Source organism: Myotis yumanensis, unplaced genomic scaffold, assembly GCF_028538775.1.
Source record: "Myotis yumanensis isolate MYYU_CA2020_CCGP unplaced genomic scaffold, mMyoYum1.0.hap1 SCAF_9, whole genome shotgun sequence".
Taxonomy (NCBI): Eukaryota; Metazoa; Chordata; class Mammalia; order Chiroptera; family Vespertilionidae; genus Myotis; species Myotis yumanensis.
Window position 1 is genome coordinate 22,282,411 of NW_027223760.1, and position 26,387 is coordinate 22,308,797.

At 43.5% G+C, this 26,387-nt stretch overlaps 1 protein-coding gene across 1 annotated transcript; it reads left to right on the forward strand.

Annotated features, from left to right (window-relative positions):
* Positions 1-1,512: 1,512 nt before the first annotated feature.
* On the forward strand, positions 1,513-14,063 carry GARIN1A (golgi associated RAB2 interactor 1A). The gene is made up of 5 exons (XM_070425035.1): positions 1,513-1,665; positions 2,592-2,779; positions 4,061-4,310; positions 8,315-8,433; positions 13,871-14,063. Exons 1-5 carry the CDS (start codon positions 1,513-1,515, stop codon positions 14,061-14,063), a joined length of 903 nt encoding a protein of 300 aa, XP_070281136.1.
* The last annotated feature ends 12,324 nt before the right edge of the window (positions 14,064-26,387 follow it).

The following is a 26,387-nucleotide window of genomic DNA, read 5'->3' on the forward strand; positions in this document are numbered from 1 at the left end:
TCCGTATCAGTCAAGGACAGGCTAGATTAGGTTATGCTGCAGCAACAACCCTAAAATCTCAGTAGCTTAAAACTACAGTTGCCTAAGGATGCACTCCTGCCGGGGTCCAGCCCCAGCAGGTCCAGGGGTTCCCAAAGGTGTGGACAGAGTCGGCGAAGAAGGAAGGACACGGAGGCAGCAGCGTTCAGTTGATCAGCATAGCCAGGTTCTGTCTTTATTCTCCTGTTACATCTGTATTTATATCAGTTGATTTTAATCCTATCCATTCTATTCCAAAGGTTAGGGCATTTGTTATCTCCATTCCAAGGTCACTACTCTATTGTTCTGTTAAGCTACAAGGAAGTAACTGAAGGAGATTATCCTAAGTAAAGATTATGTAGCTTAAGCATGATTGTTCCTAGTTAAAGTAATTAACTACCCACCTGACACTTAGTTAAGGGGTTTTACTGATTTATTCCCTTCCTTAGTCCTGTTAATCCCTAACTCCAGGGAAAAATTCCCACCTGGGGAAACAATTTTTCTCAGAGAGGTGACCCTGGTTAAAACACATAGCACTAAGAAGGGGAGCAAACATATTAGGAACAGTATGCCATATATGCCAGGTCCCTTGAAACATATGCTGTGCAGATGTTTCTTCCCTGCAGCAACTGTGTCAAGCAGCAAGGATGGACCGGCTTCCGGCACACTCCCATGAAGCAGAATGGGGCCCTAACCAAGGGAATTCCCTTCGCCTTCACTACATCTGCTTAAGGGAACAGCACATTCAGATATTTCCAAGTATGAATTTTAAATCTCTACTGATTATTAACGTGAGGCCTTAACTCTGGTGCCACCTTTTCATTTTACTACAGAGGAAACAGAAGGAAACACAGTGACTTAGACAATATCACTGAACTAATTGGTGGTCCATTCCCAATATGCAGCCCTTTCTTGAACATCATGGTTTCTTTTTCCTTTTCCATGGACTCTTCGGAATGCAACGTAACAAAATACATCCACAATGCCCTTTTCCACCCCTGAGGTAATTCTTACGCAGTCACAAGTATGAGCAAGTTGTGAGAAGCTTCCCTGTGATGGGGAAGATTGAAGGCTGTGGTTTCCCTGAGAGCCTTCCTTGTTGTCTGGCCAGCTCACTGCTGACATGGCATAACCTTGGCAGACTCATCTTCCTCATGTTTTCGGGGAGATTGAGTGAAAAATGGAATAAGCTTCATTACCACTTGTTTGCAGTGAGTAAGAAAAGGGAGAGAAAAGCCTGCTCCTCCCTGATTCAGTCCTTTCCTCCTTTTTTCCTTTCCTGTTGTTGCCACCACATTCCTGATGTCATTCCTGCCATTGTGAGCCGGCAGGCTGGCCCGCCCTCCTGGTCTGGAGGACAGCCTGTAAGTCAGGAGGAGAGGAGGAGCTGTGGAGGTGGGGGGTGGGCAGCTGTGGTCACACAACATCTTGCAGTCTGGCTGGGTCTGTGTGGAGCCCCAGGGATGTTCCCCGGCCCATTCTTCCCAAGAGTCAATGAATAAAATCAGGGGCCTCCCTCCTGAGGTCAGGGAACCAGGCCCTGGAGTGGAACTTGGGGTGGAAGATGGCCTTCTTTGTCAACTGATTCATTCTCCAGAATTCAACTTGTTCTCCCACTCTGCGGTGTTTGAAAGCAACTTTATCCAGGTACCCATGTGCAGCTCAGAGCTCTTTCCCTTCCCAAAACCTGTCTCCAGCACTCGGTCCAGAAATGCTGTGGCCTTTAAAGCCCTGGGGAGGAGGAAGAAGCCATGCCAGCTAGTGATACCGGAGGATCTGGGTCTCAAGTTCCCCTGTTTGTGCCTATAGCAGTATGGGGTTTTCCTCTCTCTCCTCCCCTTCTGGAACTTTCTTTGCACAATCTCCCTTCCAGACCATTAGAAACCTGTGCTGGCTTCTTCTACCCAAGGATGGAAGAATAAAATGTTAGTGCCCCTCAGCTTTTTCTTACTAGTGCATCCTTTCTAAAGTCAGATGATGCAGAGGACTCGAAAAAGGACAACACAGCGTTCCTAATGGCAATGAGCTTGTCTACTTGGGGAGAGCCGCAAAAAAGGCGATGCAGGTCATGGCCCAGCCCAGTGTACTGAACACATGTAAGAATCACAGGTGCACCCAGCCAGCGTGGCTCAGTGGTTGAGCATCCACCTATGAACCAGGAGATGCACAGTTCGATTCCCAGTCAGGGAACATGCCCCAGTCGTGGACTCGATCCCCAGTGTAGAGCCTGCAGGAGGCACAGGTGCCCCAAGCTTGTCACTAAGTTGAAGTGCTGCTTTCTTTATCTTTTCTGTTTTTAAAAATATTTTTTGTATTGATTTCAGACAGAGGGAGTGACAAAAACATCAAAGATGAGAGAGAATCATTAATCAGCTGCCTCCTTCACACCCCCTACTGGGGATCAAGCCCCCAATCCAGGCATGTGACCTTCTGGTTTACGGGTTGATGCTCAACCACTGAGCCACACTGGCCACGGGCATTTTTTTTTTTTTTAAGTACTGCTTTCTAGCACCTGTATCCTTCCACTCGTGTCTTCTGCTTCTCTGACCCAAGAACCTGGGGCTGATTTCTAGGTCACTAAGTCCGGGAACTGGATGAATGTCCCTGAAGGGTCGACCACCACCGTGATCCTTGGGGTTACCTCCTCAGTGCCCTCCTTGCCGCTCCCCAACATCCTCCTGATGGCCAACGTCACCTGGCCCCAGGGTCAGTTTTCCACCCGCAACACACCTGGCTGTGCTCCTGTCATCACCCTTCGCAGGTAAAGAAAGGCCTCAGGGAGGGGCCGGAGCGGGTGGGAGGACAGACGGCACTGTCTTGCAATTGGACTGTAGATAAAAAGAAAGGACAGTGTTCTTTAGTGTACAAACTGTGCAGAACCTCATTCATTCATTTAACAGGTGTTATTGCCCATCTATACAGACCAAGCACCGTGTTTGGTGCTGTGGGTAAAGTATCAGTCTGTCTCAGCCTAGTGTTCGAGGATTTTGGCTTTCATTTTGTCAATAAAAACGTAGGAGGGTTTTAAAAAAAAAAATGAGGTGCATGAAAGCCAAATGGGATTAAGAGGTGTTGAGATGGAAAAAATAATACGGGGTGTACAGAAGACATCTACCCTTCCTACTCTTTCAACAGAGCTAATCAGGATACAGGGCAAAGGAGACCTGGGAATGGAGTCAAAATATCTTAGTCCCAGTTCCTACTTAAGATCTAAGTGGAATAAAATTATATAAATATTTTTGTAAAAAAAATATCTAAACTTGGGCAGCCCTGGCCAGGTAGCAGTTGGTTAGAGCATCATCCTGATATGTCCCCAAGGTTGCAGGTTTGATTCCCAGTCAGGGCACATACAAGAAGCAACCAATTGCTCTGGCCAATATGACTCAGCTGCCAGACTGTTGGCCTGGGAAGAGGGTCTCGAGTTTGAATATGAGGGAGGCAACCAATCAATGTGTCTCTCTCACATCGATGTTTCTCTTTCTCTCTCCCTCTCTCTCACTTCCTCTTTCCCTTCCACTCTCCCTGGAAATCAATGGAAAAAATACCCTCTGGTGAGGATTAACCAAAAAAAAAAAAAAAAAGCAACCAATGGCATACATAAATAAGTAGAACAACAAACTGATGTTTCTCCTTTCCTCTCTCTCTCTCTAGAAATCAATAAATTTTAAAAATATCTAAATATCATGGGAAAATCACTTAGCTTCTTTATCTAAGTCCAGATTTAAAAAAAATCTGTAAAATGGAATTAGTAATACTTACCTTTTCTTCATCAAGGGTTGTTGTGAGGATTAGAAGAGGTAGTCTACAGCAGCTATCAGTCTTTGTTATTGATGTGGGCAGATTCTTTAATAACTAAGGCCCCGGACATCAGAAAGAGCCAGGCCTTGTCATCATCCCACTCTCATCCACCAGCCCTCTCCCTGTGCATTCCCCACGCAGAGGTGGGAGCCCAGGGAGGCTGAGCCAAGCTCTCGGTAGGCACCAGCATGACGGATTCAAATCCTGGGCTCCTGCACTATGGCAATTTCCTGCTTGTGTCCAGGATTCTCCCCCTGAAGTTTGTGGAGCTACAAATCTGTGACCGGCTCCAGCGCATCCTGCGGATTAGGACCGTGACTGAGAAGATCTACTACATGAAGCTCCACGAAAAACACCCGGAGACCGTGTTTCAGTTCTGGATCCGCTTGGTGAAAATTCTGCAGAAAGGTCTGTCCATCACCACCAAAGACCCGAGAATCCAGTTCACTCACTGCCTGGTGCCCAAGAGGCCCTGCAGCTCCACTGAAACCACAGTAAGTGGGGCCCTGCCGCCAAGCTCTCTTGGGAGGGGAGGAGGGGGACTGGAGGCTACTGCCTCCCCTCGGAGGGTGATGAATATTACAGTCTAGTGTCCTGGGAGAACGAGAAGACCATTTTCAAGGGTCAGTGATATGCACACACCAATTACAGCACATTAATTTAGTTTTTCTAAGAAAGAGCTATAAGGTACTTAATGCAAAAGTGTTTTCAGTTTTTTTGTTCATTTTTTTCAGTATCATAAAGGAATAATGCTCACTTAAGAAAATTACAGAAAAATCATTCCCGTTTTTCTTCACCCCCCCCCTCCCCCAACCAATCACTTGGAACATTTGGCATATTTCCTTCTAGTCTTTCATTTTATTTATTTATTTATTTTTTAAAATATATTTTATTGATTTTTCACAGAGAGGAAGAGAGAGGGATAGAGAGTTAGAAACATCGATGAGAGAGAAACATCGACCAGCTGCCTCCTGCACATCTCTTACTGGGGGTGTGCCCGCAACCAACGTACATGCCCTTGACCGGAATCGAACCCGGGACCCTTCAGTCTGCAGGCCGACGCTCTATCCACTGAGCCAAACCGGTTTCGGCTAGTCTTTCATTTTAAATTAAATTTTGATTCATGTATTTGAGGACATTAAATATATATATATATATATATATATATATATATTTGGATGTTGTTTTTTTCAATTTAGATTATATCATAAACATCTTTTCCCATTAAATTTTTTTCAATTATAGATAACTTTTTTTAATCTTTAATTTCTTTATTGGTTAAGGTATTACAAATGTGTCCTCATCTCCCCATTAACCCCCAACCTCCCCCCTATAGATAACATTTAATATTGTATTAGTTTCAGCTGTACAGTATAGTGGTTAGACTTATGAAGTGCTCCCCCTGATAAGTTTGGTACCTACCTGGCACCATACATACTTATTATAATATTATTGAATATATTTTCTGTGCTGTACTTTACATCCTCGTGACTATTTTGTAACTGCCAATTTGTACTTCACCATGTCACCCAATCCCTTAACCCCCCTCCCATCTGGCAACCATCAGTTTGTTCTCTGTGTCTATGAGTTTGTTTCTGTTTTGATTGTTTGTTTATGTTGTTTTTTAGATTCCATATATAAATGACATCATATGGTATTTGTCTTTCTCTGTCTCACTTATTTCACTTAGCATAATACCCTCTAGGACAGCGGTTCTCAACCTGTGGGTCGCGACCATCGGAAAATACATATAGCATATCAGATATTTACATTACGATTCATAACAGTAGCAAAATTACAGTTATGAAGTAGCAACAAAAATAATTTTATGGTTGGGGGTCACCACAACATGAGGAACTGTATTAAAGGGTCGTGGCATTAGAAAGGTTGAGAACCACTGCTCTACGACCATCCATGTTGTAGCAAATAGTAAAATTCATTCTTTTTATGGCCAAGTAATATTTCATTGCATACATGCACCACATCTTCTTTATCCAATCATCTAATTATGAACACTTAGGTTGTTTGCATAGCTTGGCTATTGCATCTATTGCATCTATGAAATGTCTGTCCTTTGTTTCTTGTTATAGTTTTTTTAAAAAAAAAATATGTTTTTATTGGTTTCAGAAAGGAAGGAAGAAGCAGAGAGATAGAAACATCAATGATGAGAGAGAATCATTGATTGGCTACCTCCTGCACACCCCACACTGGGGGGTCAAGCCTGAAACCCGGGCATATGCCCTGATGGGGATTCGAACTGTGACCTCCTGGTTCATAGGTTGATGCTCAACCACTGAGCCATGCTAGCTGGGCATAGTTTTTGTTTTAAAGTCTATTTTGTCTGATATATTGCTACCACAGATTTTTTTTTCCCATTTTCATGAAATATCTTTTTCTATCTCTTTATTTTCAGTCTGTGTGTGTCTTTCGATCTGAAGTGGGTCTCTTGTAGATACATATGTATAGATCTTGTTTTCTTCTCCACCCTATGTCTTTGACTGAAGCATTCAATCCATTTACATTTAAAGTCATTGTTGAGAGGTATGTAGTTATTGCCATTTTATTATTCATGTGGGTGGGGTTTTTGTTTGTTTGTTTTTTGGTTTATTTTTTTTTCTTCTTCTTAAAGAAGTCCCTTTAGCATTTCTTGGAATACTGATTTGGTGGTGATTAACTCCTTTAGCTTTTTCTTGTCTAAGAGCCATTTCTTTTAAAAGCTCTTTGTGGCCCTGGCTGGGTAGCTCAGTTGGTTAGAGCTTGGTCCTGATGCAACCAGGTTGTGTGTTCAATCTCTGCTCAGGACACAAAGAAACAACCAACTAATGCATAAGTAAGTGGAACAACAAATCAATGTGTGTTTTTTCTCTCTCTCTCCCTTCCTCTCTCTCTAAAATCAATGAATAAATTTTAAAAGCTCTTCTTATACATCATTTTGATAATTTCATACTCTTCAATTATATGAATGAATTAAAATTTACTTCATTCCCCTAAAATCAGATATTTATTTGTTGATTTATTTAATTTAAAATATGTTTTTATTGATATTAGAGAGAGGAAGGGAGAGGGTGAGAGAGAGAGAAACATTGATTGACTGCCTCATGCACGCCTCCTACTGGGGATCAAGCCTGCAACCGAGGCATGTGCCCTGACCTGGAATTGAACCAGTGATCTCTTGGTTCCTGAGTCAATGCTCATCCACTGAGCCACTTCGGCCAGGCTAAAATCTGATATTTAGAGTCGTTTCTAACTTTTCGTCAGGGGTGGAGAAACTTCTTTCTGTCAAGGGCCATTTGGATGTTTATAGCATCATTAGAGGACCATACAAAATTATCAACTTAAAAATTAGCCTGCTCTATTTGGTCAAACATTTAATTAATTCACCCCTAATGCCTTGGCAGGGCCAGACCAAATGATTTCAAGGGCCTTGTATGGCTCATGGGCCATACATTCTCTACCGCTGTATGGTAACACAGGCATTTATAGGTATTGTCCACAGTTTGTATTGTTTTCTCAGAATAGATTTTTAGAAGTAGAATTCAAGGGAGGGTGGGAACGAGCGAGGAGAGGTCAATGGGGGAAAGGGGATTCATATGTAATATTTTAAACAATAAAGAATCTAAAAAATAAAAAAAGACTAAAAAAAGAAGTAGAATTCAAAGGGTATGAACATTTTTAAGGTTTTTGATACATATTGCCAGATTATTTCCAGAAAGTTCATACTAAATTATACTCTCACCAATAATATAAGAATTCTGTATCACTGTGTTCTTACCACAACTGAGAATTAAAAATTTTTTCTAATAATTATAGGTTAAAGTAGCATGTGTTTGAACATTATTATTATTATTTATTTTTTTTATGCACTGTCTTGTTTGTTCTTTGGCCATTTTCCTATTGGCATCCTTGTGTCTTTCTAAATTGATTTGTAAACGAAAGCTTTTTATACATCAAGAATTTTAACCCTTTAATCACAAGTTTTTGCAATACCTTCCCCCAAGGATTTGTTTTCCATTTTAGTTTATTTAAGGCCCCTTCTCTCCCCCGCCCCCCACCCACTCTCCCACCCCCCCCCACCCCCCACCCCCAACACACAGAAGGCTTTCTTGGGACCTGCTTAGGGTAGGAGCACGGAAAGAAAGGCCTAAAACCATCAGATTTCCGGCTCCTAAACACTTTCCTCCTTTTGTTTAAGTTGTGTGCTTTAGGTACGCCATCACCGACTTCAAAAGTCAGCTTTTATAGTTCTACGGCTCTGGTTCTTAATGTTCATATCTGGTGCTCTGGGCAGAGTTGCCACAGCGGCCCATCAGAGAGAGGAGGTGATCCTGCATGGGGCCTCATTGCTTTTGTCTGGTGATTCTGGGGCTTAATATTTAAGGAACAGGTTCCCAGGACTCGGCTGGAAGACTCAAGTGAGTTCCTTCAAGGTTCTGGCTGGAGGAGGCCAAGAACGGTGAGGGGGAGACCTGATCCTCTAACTGTAAATTTCTCCATCCAGCCTGAAAGCAGCCTCCTGTCATCCTCCCAGCCCAGCGAAAACTTCTTGCTGTGGAAAGCCGAGCAGACGAGCGACATTTTCTCACACTTCCCAGGAAGAGTCCATCTCACAGAAGACAGGTGGGTCCTCCATGCAGGCAGCCCCAGCACCCTCCTCACAGCATACAGCCATGGGCGGGGTCAGTGACACCCTCTGCCAATCTATCACAGCCCTTTTATTTTTCCCCTCGAGCAGCGGTTCTCAACCTGTGGGTCGCGACCCCTTTGGGGGTCGAACGACCCTTTCACAGGGGTCGCCTAAGACCATCGGAAAACACATATATAATTACGTATTGTTTTTGTGATTAATCACTATGCTTTAATGATGTTCAATTTGTAACAATGAAATTGGGGGTCACCACAACATGAGGAACTGTATTAAAGGGTCGCGGCATTAGGAAGGTTGAGAACCACTGCTCTAGAGGGTTATGCGTGTGGCTTTCCCCTTCATGTTATTGTACGCCTGTCCTTGAAAACAGGGCCTGTGGCTGATGGATCTGAATATTCTAGGCAAACCCCAGTGCTTTCTTTTTCAATATTTTTTTAAATTAATTTCAGAGAGAAAGGGAGAAGGAGAGGGAGAGAGAGATAGAAACATCAATGATGAAAATCATTGATGGGCTGCCTTCTGCACGCCCCTTACTGGGGATCGATTGCCCTTGACGCGAATCGAACTCGGGACCCTTCAGTCCACAGGCTGATGCTCTATCCACTGAGCAAAACTGACTAGGGCAAATCCCAGTGTTTTCATATGGAAGGCGCTCAGTAGAGGAATGAGGGTACGCTAATAAAGCAAGTTTATGGAGTTGGATATTGACTGTCTACATTCCCAACTCAAAAGGGTCCCTTGGATAAAACAATCCTGAGTTCTCTCTGCCTTCTCTATCTCTTCTGTGAAATAGAAGAGACAGTAACCCAGAGGGGAGACCAGTGCTGGGTCCCAAGTTTTACTAAGTTACTAAGTAAGTGTAGTGGATTTTCTGTAGTGAGTGATAGAAGCCCAAAGCAAGACTGGGCAGCCAGTATGTTGAACAAGTTCAACTTTTGAGTATCATATAAATGAAAATTTATTTTTGTCTGCCTTTATAATTTTTTTTAGTGGGTGAAATTTTCCTCTTTCCTGAGTAAACGCTGTTCTCTGGGCAGGCCCCATAGCATGTGGACTCCCTCTTGGAATACGAAAGGGCCTTTGGTCCCTTTAAATAGCAAAAGCAGCATCGATTCCGAAATTAAAAAGTCCAGTGCCTAAAAACTATCAAAACTCTGAACTGATTACATCTCTCTTCCCTCAGCCTGGTCCCCTGTTAAGATGGCCCCTCAGAGTCGCTCCCCTTCTCCTTCTGTTTCCTAATTTTAAGCTGACTTGTTCTCTTAGGCACTTTCTTGGGTTCTTTGAAGTCCCCTACCCGGCTCCCCTGACTGCAACTCTGGTGATGCTGTGAGACCTTCCTTTCGCCTGGCCACTGCCCCTCTGGCACTGGCACTGGCTCTGCAGGGGTCTGTGCTACCCAGGAACTAGCGGTCAGCGTCCCTCATCCCTTAAGGGACTCTGTTTGGGCAGGGTTTACAATGGCTCCAGACTGGTGTTCTCCCTCTCTCTCTCTCTCTCTCTCTCTCTTTCTCTCTCTCTCTCTCTCTCTCTCTCTCATGCTGTCTGCATCTGGTCCTCAATAATATCTTCCCAGAATTTGACTGGCCATTGGAGAGGAGGACGGTGCCTCTAGGGACACAGAAGCAACTTCACTTCACCACCAAAGAAACCCATTCTCCCATCTCTCCCACCCTCCGTCTTTTGTGCCCCATCTCTACTGGGTCTCCGGGCCCCCAAAGGGTCACAGCAGAAGGTCCCAGGCAGCCCCTCTCTTTCATCTTGAGGGGCAAGAGGCAGCAGCTCATACAAAGGACTCTCCGCGCGTCCTTTCTCTGAATGCTTTCCTGACTCACTCTGGGTTAGTGGAGGCCGTGCTCACTCAATTCTCCGGGGTCACAGTCTGCCTTTATCTGGACTTTCCAGACCTTCTTTTTTTTTTTTTTCATTCTTTCTAATTTCAAGACAGTTTTCTTGAATTGTAAACCTTTCTTCTTTGAGTACTCTTATTATTTGCATGTTGGATTTGTATGTTGGATTATCTTTGTCTAATATATATATATATATATATATATATATATATATATTCCTTTTTCTTTCTTTTTTATTCTTTAAACTCCTCCCTATCCCTCTATTTCTCTTAAGGCATTATGTGCTTTGCTTGTTTGCTCTTGTGTTCTTTTATAAGTTTTCTCTCTTGGCCACCACTAGCATGGCTAGAGAGTGGACGAGTCCTGAGTAGGGGTGGCTGGGGATTGGGAAAAGAAAAAAAAGGGAGACAGACACAAAGACTTTAAGTAAAGTTGGGGCCAGGTGGGACGCTGTCTTCAGATGGAGAGACAGTGACCCAGAGCTAGTGCAGCACGTTTATTACATACAGCATGATACCAGGAAGTTTTACTAGAGTTTAAGACAAGGGAAATTATGTGAAATCATGGTTGAAGATCAAGCTGTAATCCTTCATTCTTGTGGCTTCTTTGTAATTGTCATTCCTGGCTGAGCCCGGATAATTGTGTCTGTTCCTGCTGAACTTAGATAATGAAACCCACCCCCTGGCGCCTGAGCTAAAGGTCAGGCTGACAACATACCTGCCTCTGGCAGGGTATGTTTCCAGGACGTGGCTCTGCCTACACCACTGGATTCAGCCAACAATCAGCTCATGCGCCTTCCCAGGCGCTCGCTACATTCTTCCTTGCTTTGTTTTGGAAATAATGGTTCTTTCTTTTAAAATGTCTAATTGTTTTCTCAGTTTTATCACCACATTTATCAATATTTTAAATTCTGACTTATGTTGTTCTTTTATGTAGTCTATCATTTTCTTAATTTCTTTTAGCTCATTTTGAAATGCTAGGTTGCAGTTTGCACTCATTTTGCCCTACATCTTTTTTTGTTGTTGTTAATCCTCATTGGATCCATGACTTTATTTTTTTTATTTATTTATTTTTAAAGAAGGCAAAAATTATTTTATTAATAAAATATATAATCCAAAATTGACATTGTAGTCATGAATACTCAAATACTAGTTTCAGAAAAAATTATGCAAAAATGTAAAAAATATAAGAAAACAATAATACTGTATCAAACACTTTTAACACATTGCACATAATTTTGCATCCATTGATTTTAGAGAGAGTGGAAGAGAGAGGGAGAGACATAGAGAAACATCAATGTGAGAGAGACACAGTGATTGGTTACTTCCTGCACATGCCCCCACCAAGACCTGGGATTGAGCCTGCAACTGAGGTACATGCCTTGACCAGAATTGAACCCAGGATCCTTCAGTCCAAGGGCCAATGCTCTAACCACTGAGCTAAACCTGCTAGGACATGCAGCACATCTTTTTAGTGTGCTTTTATTGTCTTCAAGGATTTATTATGCTTTGCATCTTTTCTTATATGATTTTGTGTGGGTTTTGATTATGATCCTTTTCTGATGCGATTTCTTTTTATGTGAAATGGTTTTTCTCAACCTCTGAGAATGATAGCTGGGTCAGGGTGGCTATCTGGTTTTGGCTCGAGTGCTTCCTCTTGTGTCATTTTTGTGAAGCATTAATGACCTTTGGGGACTGTGTTCCTCTCTCTTATCTTTAGCTGATCCTGCCCTTTCCTTTGGCTCTTCTGTTCCCGTTCTACTCAATTTGTATTCCATTTCCGTTGGTTTTCCCCTACTATGAGGCTGTGCCCTGCCAGGGAGAGTATTCTGATGGTTCTGCGAGTTGGTAAGGCACATCCTGCTTCCGCCCTTGAGGCTTTACCATGGAATTACTCCAGTTTCTACTTCCCATTTTCTTCTTCTCTAATTCGCCTGCTGCACTTTCCACTGAGAATCTGGGGCGATTTAGGGGCTCTCCTGTTTTCAAGTCCCTCAGATGCCTCATTGCCTCTCTGCTTCCTCTCACACAGACCCCGAAGCCACGTGGGTCTTGGAGCCTCTGTAGCAGTCATTTTCTTCGTGAGTTTATCTCAAACAGGCCATTATCTGTGGGACTCATGTTGCTGAATTGGGAATGGGGGGAGAACCATTGTAAGCTTGCTTCTGCCAGGTACCTCAGAGATCTTACTGGCTCGGGAGACATTTTTTATATTAGTTTCTCAGCTTGGGAGTTGTTGGACCACGTGTCAGACTGCAAACCAGCACGAAGACAGGCCCAAAGATAAGAAATTTCAGAAGAGGCTTCTTTTTGACCCAGAATTCAGAGTGAGATAGATAAGTTTATGGCACTGATGGGTTTCTTTCTGGTGTACCCTTTTGCTGAGAAGGTGCTTTGAAAGTCCTGGATTTATGCCGATACCTCAGTAAACTCCCCACCTAGGTAGGACCCAGGATTTATCTCCTGTGTCACCACACCCTGGTTACCAAGACTGGCAAGTCCCTCGGGCAGCCCTAGCTTCAGCTCACATTGGGCTGGTCTATAATTTTTGTCCCTTAGGATTTTTCTTTACTTTCTTGTGAGTTCAACATTTAAAATTATGTTAACGATATTTTATCTACATTTCTAGGTGTTTTGTGGCAAAGAGGTGTTTGGTTTTTTTTAGATTATTCAACCACATTGCCAGTTTCTAGCGAAATAACTCTATAATTATTTTCACCTAAAAAAATAAAATCTCGCTGCATTTATCTCTGAATAGTTACAGTGTGGGGGATTTTTATTTTGTTTTGGTGCTTTATTATAGTTTTTATATTTTTCATTTAATATAAGTATGTATTGCCTTTGGAATCAAAATTTTAACCACACTGTGTGTTTTTCTAGCCACACTAAGTGGTTGTGATTTTTAAAAATATGTATTTGTATTGATTTCAGAGAGGAAGGGAGAGGGAGAGAGAGATAGAAACATCCATGATGAGAGAGAATCATTGACCAGCTGCCTCCGGCACGCCCCACACTGGGGATAGAGCCTGCAACCTGGGCATATGGCCTGACCGGGAATCAAACCGTGACCTCCTGGTCCATAGGTCGATGCTCAACCACTGAGCCATGCCAGCCTGCTGGTTGTGAGTTTTTTAAGTTGTCAGTGTTTTGGAGAACTGTCTGAGGTTTTCTTTGCACTCACGCTGACTCCAGGCAGGTTATAGTAGGCGCCAGGCAGGTCCCAGTAGGCTCTGGTTTTGCCTTGGAACCATAACACATTAGGTTCTCAACACATCCAAGCAGCGCCAAAGGCTTGGAGGGGTGTCTGTTCCATGTCAGCAGAGCAGCCTTAGCTCCAGCCTCCCTCCTGCTTGGCTTTTTCTCCACTCAAGTCCTTCTTAGCTGCATCATCCCATCTCTACGTGTTTTCACTGCCCATCATTTCCATAGTCACATCTGTGTTCAAGCCGCTCATGCTGGAAAGACATAACTAAAAAGCAGTTTTTATAATTAAACTCTTAACAATGCTTTCTTTTTCTTTTATTGTTCTCAATGGCCCCAAACTTCCTGGGTTCCAACAGAAAACAGGCCACTGAAATCAAGGATTGCAAGAGCGACAGGAAGACACCCTTGCCGGTGGCATCTTCAGCCAATATGATTGTACCTATGAGAGCCGTTTTGGGCCACAGCTTCTGGGAACAAGAGAATCCAGATGAGTGCTTACCACAGGCTCCTGTAGCCAGTTCCCTAGGAGAGAACTTACTGGGACCCTGACACCTACCCAAACGGGTGATCTTCCTGGCTTTAGTCGGAGCACTGGCTACAGCCTCCCATCATGCTGTTTTCCCACCGTGGGCCAATGACCATGGGAGAAGTAAGATGGTGTTTAAAACAAGGTGCTTCCATACTTCCACCAATAAACCTCCAAGTGGGCCCCTAATTGTTGTGGGTTGTGCTATGGCCGGGGCCGGGTGGGGGGAGGGAGGGGGAGGGCTTGCAGGGAAGGACTGATTGGGAGCAGGAGCTCACTCCGTGGGGAAATAAGAGGGGGAAAGTTCCTTCTGCTCAATTAAAATCCCACAGCAGTTGAGCAAAGTCAAGAAAGCCAGTCCAGAGGAAATGGCCAGGCGAGACATCCAACTTTCTCTTTCAAAGGGAGAGGGGACAACAGGCAGCGCTGCTCCAAGTCCAAAGTGAAAGAAATCCTCAGCCCTGGCCCATGTTGCTAAGTGGTTAGAGCATCGAAGGGTTGCAGGGGTTTTGTTTTGTTTTGTTTTAATCCTCACATGAGGATATTTTTCCATTGATTTTTAAAGAGAGAGGAAGAGAGAGAGAGAAAGACAGAAATATCCATATGAGAGAAACACATTGATTAGTTGTTTCTGCATGCACCCCCACCAGGATCCAGGCTAGGGTGGAGCCTGCAACCGAGGTACGTGCCCTTGACTTGAATCGAACCCGGGACCCTCTGGTCCATAGTTGGATGCTCTATCCACTGAGCCAAACCGGCTAGGGCGATTGCAGGTTTGATTCCTGGTCAAGGGCATGTACCTGGGCTTCATGTTTGCTCCCCGCTCCTGGTCAGGCGCATACAGTAAGCAACCAATGTCTCTCACATGGATGTTTTTCTCTCTCTTCCCTCTCTCCCTTCCACTCTCTTTGAAAAACAGTGGAAAAATTATCCTCAGGTGAGGATTAACAAAAAAAAAAGAAAGAAAGAAAGGAAAGAAATCCTCAGAATGATGGGAAATATCTTTGTGTTGCTCCACTCACTTAAGCAAGAAATTGAATTTTTACTGCCCCACTGTTAAGTTATGAAGGTTTACCCTGGGCCATGCAAACTTTGGTTGCTAAGGAAGACATGGCTTCAGGTAAGGAAGATGGTGACCACCCATCTCTGGGAGTCCTATTGGCAAACTGGAAAACACAGTGTCGGTGCACATCAGGGATAGGTCAGGGGCTTGGGCCAACCTCTAGACCAGTGATGGCGAACCTTTTGAGCTCGGCCTGTCAGCATTTTGAAAAACCCTAACGTAACTCTGGTGCCATGTCACATATAGAAATTTTTGATATTTGCAACCATAGTAAAACAAAGACTTACATTTTTTATATTTATTTTATATATTTAAATGCCATTTAACAAAGAAAAATCAACCAAAAAAATGAGTTCAAGTGTCATCTCTGACACGTGTGTCATAGGTTCGCCATCACTGCTCTAGACAAACGGGGAATATCTACCTGAAAAATACTGCCACCACATTGAGCATGCATTTATAAAGTTCCTACTAGGTACCAGACGCTGCACCGGATGCCTGGTATAGTAGAGAGAACAAGACAGATGGACAAGTGTCCTGCCGTTAGGGAGTGTAGGGGAGAGATATCAAGCTCTAGTTTGGAGACACTGGAAGGCCATGAAGGTTGACATTAAGGTTGAGCCATTCGGCCTGCAGATCAAGGTGGACTTGCTTTGCTATGGTTCACACTGTAGGAAAGAGAGTGATGGAGGGAGAAGGCGCATGACTGCCCTCCCCTGTGCATTCTTAGTTGGGCTGAGTAGTAAATCCTGGCTAGATTGGGTCAGAAAAAAACACTGGGGCTGAGAGGGTTCCTAATGTGTGTGGGTTTCTTCCTGCTTCTAATAAAAATAAAAACAAAACAAAAAATTGTTTGCATGTTACAGCCAAATAAGCTGGGCATTGTTGGTGCTGGTGAGAGACACCAGAAGCTGAACTTAGAAGAGGCTAATGGTTTCCAGGGGGTTTTGGCCAGTGACATGTCCAGATAGGAGGTCAGAGGGAGAGGGAAACATGGGGCCCAGACTATTATTCTCTCCCTTGTAGTCGCATGAGCCTGGCTGTGTCCCTTAACAGAAGAAAACTGCTCCTCTTGAGGTAACCTCTTCCAGTCAACTCTCTCTTGCCTAGTTCCACTAACCATGCCCTTCTGTTGCCCTTCAGGGTCCTAGCCTGCATCTTGGGGATGCCAAGGGATTCACTAACAACCTTTCAGTACCACCGGTCATAAGGGCCCTCATCTTCAGTAAGGAGCCTGTCAGGTCATGTTAGCCAGAATCCCCTTCACCCCCGATGTTTCCTCTTAGTCATTTTCCATCCACTGCCCCCCACTTGGCTCCTTAGCTAGAAATTCCCATTTGTCTATGCTGTGACTGGAGTTGAGCCCAATCTCTCTCCCTTAGTGCAAAGTTTCACCACATCTATATCTATGGTGACAATGAAGCCTTCCTTACTGTGCTTAAAAAAAAAAAAAAAAAAAAATCCACAAGGGGCCTATCTTGAGAAATCCAAGACTATGGTTTTAAAAGAGGGAAACAACCACAGGGGGTGGTAAGGATTCATAAAACGAGCATTGAAAATGAACACTTAGAAATATTAAGGCTAAGGCCATTTACAGAAGATATAACTTGAAACAACCAGACTTACGAGTATAACAGTCTAGGGATATTCTGAGAGGGGGCAATTCTGGTTTTTACTCTATCTCTGATTCCTGTCTGACTTAGGATAAATCAATTAATTTGCCCATTGAGATATGGATTTTAAATTAAAACATCACTTAAGCCCTAGCGTTGGCCTATGGACTGAAGGGCCCTGGGTTCAACTCCGGTCAAGGGCACATGCCCAGGTTGTGGGCTCATTCCCCGGTAGGGGGGCGTGCAGGAAGCAGCCGATTAGTGATTCTCTCTCATCATTGATGTTTCTATCTCTCCCTCTCCCTTCCTCTCTGAAATCAATAAAAATATATTTAAAAACAAACGAAAAAAATCACTTAAATTTTAATTATCCCCAAACAAAACAGTTTTTGAATGTTAATTGTTGCAATCATAACTGCATCCCTGCCCTCACTGCCATTAAAGGGCCATAACTAGATGCAAGAAGAATGTGGCCACTAGTAGTAATGGATTGGCACACACACATACTCAGGACATGCCATTTGTAAATGCTTTGCATTTTAAAAAGTGTCTTCACAACTACAGTCTAATGTAATTCTCATAATTGTGTGAGATAGCTGCTATTATGAACTACTAGAGGCACGGTGCACGAAATCGTGCACAGGTGGGGTCCGGACAGCCTGCCCTAATGGGGGCCAATCGGGCCAGGCCGACGGGGGGGAGGGGACACAGGAGGTTGGCTGGCTGGCCCTGCCATCCCTCAGGGTGTTGTGGGCCAATTGGGGTCTGGCCAGAGGGAGGGGCCGTGGGAGATTGGCTGGCCGGCCCACTCCTGATCCAGCTGGGGGTGGCTGGGGGAGGGGCTGCCCCCTGATCGGGCGGTTGGCCGGCAGCAGTGCGCATCATAATGACCAGTTGTTCTGGTCATTCCGATCGTTCAGGAGTCCTGGTTGCTTGGCTTTTATATATATAAATACTTCTGTGGACCCTGAGAAAGAAGATACCTACTAAAAAGGGCTCCTGGTGGCTAAAATTAAAGACAACAACAATAACTCAGAGCCTAGCAGCCACTGCTACACAGGGGCCTCTTATGGAAACTGCAATTCAGGGAGAAGCCTATACTGAATTGCCTGCCTACACTGTTCCTGGCATCTGAGTCAATATATATATATATATATATATATATATATATATATATATATATAATTTTTTAATCCTCACCCAAGGATATGTTTTTATTGATTTTTATTTTATTTTTTTAGAGAGAGAGAGGTAAGGAGAAAGGAACACTGATGTGAGAGAAACATTTATCTGTTGTCTCCCAAAACCTGACCAGGGATTGAACCCAAAACCTAAGCATGTGCCCTGACTGGAAATCAAACCAGCAACCTTTTTCTGGTGTATGTGACCATGTTCTAACCAACTGAGCCACCTGGCCAGGGCATGAGCCAGCCATTATAAAGGGGTTCTTGGAATCCTATTTCAACCAATAGGACTGAGGCTTTCCCCATCCAGTTGGAGCTGCACAGCTATATCCCATCAACATTTCCACCAACCAATCAGGGCAGCTCCATTCTGACCAATTAGGATGGTGCCTTTGGACCAAACTGTGAGGATTTGGAATCATCATTTGCATGAGGACAGACCAATCAGGGATCAGAGGCGGGGACTTCTGTCTATGTAAGTCAGCTTCCTTCTGACACTGAAAATGCACCTAAGACTGCGGATCCTAACAGGAGCTGCAACACCAGAGGAGAACAGACCAGAACAGCTGGAGGGGCCTGGCCCAGGGCTGCCTCACAGCCATGCTGTGTCACAGTTGAGCTGTTCCACAGCTGTGATATATCACAATTGAGCTGTTTTGCACTGAATGCAGTTTCCTCTTCACCACACCGCAAATTGGGGATTCCTGTTGGTGTTGAATTGGCGTCCACAACCATCTCTTGATCCCTACCTCACAGATGAGAAAAGTAAAGCCCAGAATTTCTTCGCATGAGCTTTGGGCCGCTGGTAGGTAATTCTTGAAGTCCAGAGGGCAGTAGGGTAATGCCATCTGGGCCTCTTCTCAGAAAGGTAGTCCACATCATGTCCATTCCTGTCAGCCCTCAACACAGAGGGGTAGTCCACATCATGTCCATTCCTGGTCAGCCCTCAACACTGACCTTTTGGTTGCAGGCTCAGCCCAGTCTAATTGGTAGGCCAAGGGGCCAAGGCAGCTTCCAGACTGAATTCTTTCACACACCTGTGTAAGCAGAGCAGACAACTGCCACCAGGTGGCGCCACAAAGCGATTGGGACTTAAATGGGTTGAATTTGCATCTCCTACCCCCATAGCTGAGCAAACTAACCCCAGGGATTTTAACTCTATAATAACACCATCCCACCACAACTGACGATTTGGCACCCCACGAATCAATCTATAGTGGTATTTTACCGTTTTTGACTAGCCAATTCCAAAAACTTTGCAGGGCTTTTTTTTTTTTTTTTTTTTGTAAAGAACTATTGCATTCTGGTACAAGCTTCTGATTAGATTTCATTATGAGTTCTAACAGAATCATGCAAAAGCACTTACATATTGGAATATATTTTTTATTATAGTCTTCGCCCTTTATAATGCTGTTGGGCAGTATATCGACCTTTAATATGGATAGGTGGGTTATAATCACTGAATTTTACTTCAGAATTGTGAAAGATGTTACAACATATTTGTCATGAAAAGGCGACTGGATTGACAGGGTTGAAAACCACTCTGGTGGAGTATCGACCTTCTCTGGCTACTGCCCTATGGACTTCGATGATACTTTTTAGCCTCCTTTCCTATCTCCACTTTCTCCTACTCCCACCTGCTCCTGGAGGCTCCTTTGCTCTGCTGGTCCCACACCTTCTTCCTGTCTCCAGGGAAGCAAGGCCCTAGCACCGCCACTTGTGCCCCAGCACAGTCCCAGCGGCGCCATCACCTACTCCTTGGGCTGTCTGCCACTCTCCCCAGGACCATTGGGACATCCTGTTTGTTCTGCCCTCACTCCCCCTCACTTCTCATCTCCAATCTCTAAGGACTGTCTGTGCAGTGAGAACCTGGCCCTGCTCCCTCCTGACAGTCTTCTCATTGGGGGTGTATCCTGTTTTCAAGGAGTAATCTTTGTCAATTCGGCCTAAAACTCTGAAAAATGGCTAGCCCAGCTGAGCTTTTCTGCCTCTGCTGAGACAATGCTGTGATCGGTCGGGGCTTCTACATTTGAAGATTTTTCTTACTCTTGTTTTCCCTGAGCTGATTACTCATTCCCTGACTTGCCTACCTCAATTTGGTAGTGGTGGTGTGTTAATTTATGAGAAGATACACAATTATATTAACTAGCTTTCTTTTTTTTATATATGTTCGTTGGTTTTTAGAGAGAGAGGAAGGGAGAGGGTTAGAGAGAGAAACATCAATGCATCAATCAGCTGCCTCCTGCACGCCCCCTGCTGGGGATCCAGCCTGTAATCCAGGCATGTGCCCTGACTGGGAATTCAGTGGGTGACCTCTTGGTTCCTGGGTCCACACTCAACCACTGAGCAATGCCAGCAGGGCTTAACTAGCTTCCTTTTTCCATTATTAGGCCATACCCGGACTTTCGGTTCTCTTTATTCTCTGGCCACCACTTAATCTCTTTCCCTGGTAGTTTGTCACTATGTGAATTTCTGCTGTTAATAAGATTATTCTGTCTTCCACAGGAGGCCTACACACAGCTTTGGGCTTGCTGGCATGGTAAGACTCGAATCCGTCTGGGGATCAGGCAACATCAGAACCAGCACAGGGAAGATCTGTTCTCAGGGAGCGGAAAACACCCTGTTTGAGAGCCTACAACTTTCTTTTTATTTTTAAAATATATTTTTATTGACTTCAGAGAGGAATGGAAAGGGAGAGAGAGAAACATCAATGATGAGAGAGTCATTGATCGGCTGCCTCCTGCACACCCCACACTGGGGATCGAGCCTGCAACCTGGGCATATGCCCTGACTGGGAATGGAACCCTGATCTCCTGGTTTACAGGTCGACGCTCAACCAGAGCCACGCCGGCTGGGCAAGGCCTGCAGCTTCCTGTGTGGAAGCTCGGATCGTGCTCCTGGGAAGAAAGGACTAGACATCCTTTTCTGGGAGTGGGGCCAGAGGAAGAGCCAGCCCCGGGCGGAAGCAGCAGAAAGCTTGGGCGTGTGTGGGGGCCTCTGGTCCGCTGTGCAGAGTGCACTTCTGGAAACTGGCAGGAGGCTTGTCCTCTCCCAGAGGTTGCATTGTCCCCAAGCCGGAACCCTTCATGTTCCTGCAGGGCTAGGGGGACCGTAGCTCCCTGTGTGAGTTTAATGTTCCCTCCTGGCTTATGATTTGACAGTGGTTCGCGGTGTCTGCTTTCTCCCCCAATCTCTCGCAGTCTCTAGTAATTCCTGAGAAGTTCCAGCATATTTGCGAGCACTCAACCCCAATATGGGTGGGCAGCAGAAAATAGCCTCTGCCGGCACTCCAATTACAGTAAAGCCGGGTAAGGAGTGGAGAACATAAATGAAACTTAGTTTAAGACCTAAGCAATAAGTGAGACAAGGTTGAGGAAACCTAAATCCCAACCAGAGCACCTCAGCTGCTGGGTAATCCCCTAACCCAGTGGTCGGCAAACTCATTAGTCAACAGAACCAAATATCAACAGTACAACGATTGAAATTTCTTTTGAGAGCCAAATTTTTTCAACTTAAACTATATAGGTAGGTACATTGTTATTAACTTAATTAGGGTACTCCTAAGGCTTAGGAAGAGCCACACTCAAGGGGCCAAAGAGCCGCATGTGGCTCGAGAGCTGCAGTTTGCCGACCACTGCCCTAACCCCTTACCACACTTACCCTAGAAGGTAAGGAAATCGAGAATGGTCTCAGATTAAGCCAAAATATTTCACCTGTGGAATGGGGAGTGGGTTTGGTTGTCTACCTGAATTCACTAGAATTTTCCTGGACTATCAGCCATCATCTGGAGATCATTCTTTGTTTGGTTTCTGCCCCTTCCCTCAGTGCATGATAACAGCAACCTTCCTGTGACATTTGGATAACTGTGCATCTTTTTTTTTTTTAATGTTTTTATTGCCCGGCCAGCATGGCTCAGTGGTTGAGTGTCAACCTATGAACCAGGAGGTCATGGTTTGATTCCCAGTCAGGGCACATGCCCAGATTGTGGGCTTAATCCCCAATAGGAGGTGTGTAGGACGCAGCCAATCAATGATTCTCTCTCATCATTGATGTTTCTCTCTCTCTCTACCTCTCCCTTCCTCTCTGAAGTCAATAAAAATATATTAAAAATAAAAAATGTTTTTACTGATTTTAGAGAAAGAGTAAGGGAGAGGGATAGAGATATAGGAACATCGGTGAGTGAGAAACATCCCTTTCTCTTCCACTCTCCCTAAAAATCAATGGAAAATATCCTTGGGTGAAGATTAACAAAACAAACAAAAGAAAGGTTTTAAAAAGAAGAAAAAAAGAGGTTGGTGAAGGGAGATACTTAAGTTTACTGTATTTACTGTGGATGCCTGAGGGAGTAATTCTGTGACAGGGCCTCTTTACAGAGATTGCTGATTATCCACTGATATCCTTCATCCTTAAATAATAAATAATAGAATTCCTCAGTGCAAGATGGGCTCATGGTCAACCAGCTAAAAGCTATGTTTCCCAGCTTCCCTTGTAACTGGGTGTGGTCACGTGACTGAATTCCAACCAATAGGATATGAGCAAAGTGATTATGCCATTTCCAGGCCATGCCTTTAAAAGGAATGAGTGTGCCCTTCCCTTCCCTTCCCCTTTTCTCACTGGCCAGGATACAAACACGATGGCAGGAGCTGGAACAGCCACCTTGGAACCCAGAGATGGAAGCCACATGTCGAGAATGACAGACATATCACCAGCTCTGGACTGCTGACTTTTGGACTATTATGTAAGAACGAACCAAACTTCTGTTTTGTTTAAGTCACAGTATTTCGGGCCTCTGACCACCTGGACTTACACTCCAAGTAATATAGCTTCAAGCCATACCTATACCCAGAAACCTATACTTCCTTATTATTTACACTTGTGTTTTCTTATTTCAAATTGTATGTTTTCCTTTTCAAAAATTAAACTGTTAGCTAGTGCTTTGTCTAATTTTTCTTTTTCAAAGAACCAGCTTATAGATTTACTCATCTTAGTGTACTTGGAGTTTTAAGATTAGTTTTGCTACTTTCATCCTTGAATAAATCTCTAGCCATTTATGGAATTATTGGGTCACATCCTCTCCTCTGCAACATTCTCTCTACATTGTTCCATTGTCTTATGCCGCCTAAAACTGCTGAAAAGAAGTCTGAGGCCAGTTGCATTTTATTCCCCCGGTAGATTATCTGCTTCCTCTATCTGGATGTTCGTCGTAAGGTGCTTTTGTTATCTCTAAGACTTAGGAACTTGACAAGACATATTCTGGTCTCAATGGTTTCTTTGTTCAGTTTACCTGAAATATAGTAAATTCTATTCATTTGCCAAATTGAGTCTTTTTGTTTCAGAAATTGCTTTTTCTTTTATGTGTTTGACTACCTTTTCGATTCCATTTGTTTCCTCTTCATCAGGGACTCGGCCTGTCTGTTGGATCAACAGAAATGTCTTATGGATTTACCATTATCCTTCCAGTGATGTCATCTCCTTGTCCTTCACTGTGTTCTGTGTGCTAGGCTCAAGCCTGTTATCCATGTCACTGATTCAGCTTTCTGTCATGTCAACTCTACTTCTTGTGGGTTCTAATGTGACTTTTAGATATTTAGTGGGTTTTTCTTCTGTTTCTTTCCTTATAGTCCCAAGTCTCTTTTCATCTGATTTTGATATCTCTGATTTTTTGTTGTTGTTTCCTATGTAAGAGCCTCAGGTTGTATTTAATTTCCTTGAGGGCACAGAAAAGATGCTTTTCAAAGACTTTATTCTATTTCTTGAAATCACTTTTCTTCTGATATGTATTCTTTATAAGCATTTTCCTACTGAAATTCTTTGGGATCCCATAGTAGCACCATACTAAGAAATCTTGATGATTTTAATGAAAGAAAAACAATATCTGAATCCACCAGCCCTTTACATGTAACTTCTATTTCACAGGAAATATAGTTGCTAAAGAAGCAAGATAAATACTACCAGGAAGTAGCCAGACAAATCCAGAAGGTGGGTCATTCTGTAGGACAAGGGACTCAATTGCTTCCACTAGTAAGGGTCCTAAAAAGGGACTGTACTAGATCAAAATAAACATAGGGGAACTGTGGTCCTGGGTTGGATACTGATTTGGATAAAGCAAGTATAAGAATAATTGGAGTTAATTTGACAAATTTTGACATGGCCTGGAAATCACATGGGATGAAAATACACCAAAACACAAATGTAGAGAGTGTTGACTGAATAAAACAGGTTATAAAACATTTTTTAGAGTATGATCCATTTTGGTACACACACGTAGGTAGTTATTACAGTCATGTTTTCTAGAAGGTAGGAATATGCTGTTTGTTTTTTGAACTTGTCTGTATTTCCTAATGTTCTACAAAGCACATGTCCTGCTTATGTAACAAAGTTTTTTAAAATAGTGACACAGATTTAAATGGGACAACTTTACCATGAAGATCATAAAACTTAAGTTTCAGGGCCCCATAGTCCCATGGGCCCTTCCAAGGGCCAGTTTTTTGTCCTACATTGTGGGATTTTTAAATTTTGATTTTTTTTACGCTTCGCCATTTTTTATTGTGGTAAAATATACATAATATAAAATGTACTATTTTAATCATTTTTAGGGTTACACTTCAGTGGCATTACGTACATTCACATTGTTGTGCAACCATCATTAGCACCCATTTCCAGGACTTTGTCATCTTTCCAAACTGAAACTCTGTACCCATTAAACAACTCTTAATACTCCCCTCCCTCCAGTCTTTATTTTTATTATTATCTTTTTTAAATACTCACCTGAGGATATCTTTTTATTGATTTTTAGAGAGAGAGGAAGTAAAAGAGAGAGAGAGAAAAATTGATGTAAGAGAGAAACATTGGTTGGTTGCCTCCCATACGCACCCCCACTAGGGAGCGAACCCACAACTTAGGTCTGTGCCCTGACCAGGAAGCAAACCTGCCACCATTTGATGTATGTAGTTGTATCCGCTGGTTTGAAGTCTGGCTCAATATAACCAACTGACCCACCCAGCCAGAGCCAGTCTTTTTATTTTTAATAATCTCTAAAATTGCATAAGCTTTAAACACAAAACCTGGGTCCAGTGCCAACTGACAAACAGATATCCTGGTCATTCCTGAGCAATTGAAATGATGCCTGAGACTGCCAAAGTGACTTTAGCCTCAAACCAATGGATAGTCACCAAAGTGCTCATCACCAAAATGTGCAAAAGGCAAGAATTGTGGTAGCATCATCATCACTGAATATACAGGAAGAGGAAAGCAATGAGTCTCTCCTATCATTGGAAAATATACAACTTTCTCCAGAAGCTATAACTCTGTCATTCTTAAGGTCCTAATTTCTCATAAATTAACCATAATTTCTTCATTCTTTGGAATTATTGATAAATAGCACCATCATTTCCTGTAAAATTGCTCCAGAAGAGTAGATAGTAGTTTTATGTAGTTGTGTCAGCTGGTTTGAAGTCTGGCTCAATATAACAGAAAATCCTAATTTATCTTATTCAGACTAGTATCATAGCTTTATGATCACCAAAGAACTGGAGCCCTTGTATCTTGCTACGCTACCCTCCTTAGCATGCTGCTTCATGACCAAAGGGCTGCTCAAGCTCCAGCCCTCAAGTTTGTATTCCAGCCAAAAGGAAAAGGCAAGGTGTGAATAAGAGCACGTCCCCTTCCTACAATGATTCCTTACATCAACTGCACCGAACACAGGAGCTTGCACCACTTTTGCCAGAACATAGTCATGTGGCCTTACCTAGCTGGAAGGGAGACCCGGAATAATAACCTTTATTCTAAAAAATTGTGCCCAGTGAGAAATTCTATTAGTAAAGGAATGGAGACAATGGATAATAGGACGTACAATTAAGTATTTTTCAAATGGTTTTTTAAAGGATGCAGTGTGCTAGTTTTTGAGGTTTGGTGGAGCAGGTCGAAAGGGTAGACATCTTAAAGCACCATTTCTATCACTGCTTAGTATTTTGTTTAAAGTGAAGAGCCCACCTCCTCACCTTAGCTTTCTAGACTTGGTGCTAAATAAAGCCTTCCTCCGCACACTGCAAAGTGGGTTCGATAGGATTATATGGAAAAGGGAGAGAGACATTTTCCCAATGGAAGAGGACTTTTGAATGTTCACTGGCCAAATATATCTAAATCACATATCTACGCCAATAAGCTTTCCTGTTGTGGGTAAGCTTTAACTGTGAAAAGCATCAGATCAATGTATTAATTGCCATCACTTTTTGTACTGTGTCTTTCTAGGGAAATATAAACCACAGGACGTAGTCTCTGCCTCATCCTTAGAGAACGTTACCGTGGAGGACATTTCCCCACATGGTCAACAAAAGGAAATGAGGAACGAGTGCAGAAGTTGCTTTACCCACCAGGGAGCTAGTACAGGGGCTTGCGCAGGAGCACAATAGAAATGACCGCCCCTGCCCGTTTGGCTCAGTGAATATAAGCGTCGCCTGCGGACTGAAGGCTCCTGGGTTCGATTCT